Raw genomic sequence first — 1,226 nt, 5'->3', positions numbered from 1 at the left:
CACCAGCAGGGCAGCCCCAACCCCCCGCCCCGGGCTCCCCCCGGACCAGCTGCCAGCGGTTGTATGGCCTCCCCGGGTTTTGCATCAACACCCCTGCGAGCGGGGCCGGCAGCAGCGAGACGACCCCCAGTCAAACTGTCACCTTTGTATTTTGCAGGTACAGAACGCCATGAACTAACTTCCTGGAAGAGTTTTCCATCTATTTTCAAGTTCTTCAGGGAGGCGGTGGAGGCGAAGAACAGCTCGGTGAAACCAACCCCAACGCGGCGCTCCAACAGGATAAAATACGAAGAACTGTAAAAGGAGGGGAGGAAAAAAAAAGAAAAACCACGACAAAAACAAAACAACAAAACACCACCAACCTCTTCGCTGCTTGTTTTCTGCAAGCAGTCTCCCAGCCCCTCATTAGATTGTTTTCTTCCTAGAGCACAGGGTCGTGATGTATACATCTAAATAGCGTTTTGCATTATTTCTAGATGAGTGCAACTGTCAAAGCAATATGGGTTCACTGGTTGTGCTTCCTGTGGGCTGTAACTTGGATTTCGTGCTGCCCATCAGCGCGCAGATTAAGGCTGACAGTGGTACTGCACAGTGCAGCATGGTGCAGCTCTAATTGCCCTGACATAGCCCTGCACCAAGCTGATGCCAGAATTTAACAGCTTCGTTGTGGTCCTACTGCCTGCAGGGTTTTTTGCTGCTTCCTTCTCTTTTGCGACAGAACAAAATTGGAATTACTCTTTCTTAAAGACGGCTCTAACTCAGAAGTGCTAACCAGCCTGTGATTTTACACCCAATAGCCTTCTCTTTCTCTGGGACCAAGTGGGATCAACTCTTGACTCTCATTTTCTGCTGGTAGGAGGGTCCAAGAAGTTTGGTCCAGATTTATGGGAAAGCCCCTTTGTTGTAGAGATTTTCTCCTCCTGCCAGATCAATGGCATTATCTGTAGATCTTCTCTTCCTTTTGAAAGCTCCACTTTAAAAAAAATGCCTATTCATTAACTAGCTGGATCGCACTGTGAAATATGACAGCAAAAAAAAAAAAAAAAAAAAGAGACACACATTGCACATTTTCCTGTTTATTTTTAAGCGCAAAGATGCTTCCGTTCTCATATGCCGGGTTTGTAATGACTTGCCGTCCCCTGGTTATTCCCTTTTTCCTTAAGCTCGAGGGTCTGTCCCCGCTTTCCCAGGCGCCGGGGGGCTGAGGGGGACGGGGGGGGGGGACG

General features: G+C 48.7%; 1 protein-coding gene across 1 annotated transcript in view; it reads left to right on the top strand.

The window, feature by feature from the left end:
* Window positions 1–1,182, top strand: part of FAM172A (family with sequence similarity 172 member A) — a 257,761-nt gene extending 256,579 nt beyond the window's left edge. The window contains exon 10 of the mRNA XM_009288276.1: window positions 158–1,182. Coding sequence (XP_009286551.1) covers window positions 158–300 — 143 coding nt within the window. The 3' untranslated portion in view covers window positions 301–1,182. The remainder of the gene's footprint in view (window positions 1–157) is intronic.
* Window positions 1,183–1,226: the final 44 nt, after the last annotated feature.

This window comes from Aptenodytes forsteri, unplaced genomic scaffold (assembly GCF_000699145.1).
Source record: "Aptenodytes forsteri isolate BGI_AS27 unplaced genomic scaffold, ASM69914v1 Scaffold41, whole genome shotgun sequence".
Classification (NCBI taxonomy): domain Eukaryota; kingdom Metazoa; phylum Chordata; class Aves; order Sphenisciformes; family Spheniscidae; genus Aptenodytes; species Aptenodytes forsteri.
The sequence above is the reverse complement of the archived record's forward strand: the minus strand, read 5'-3'. Positions and strand labels throughout refer to the sequence as shown.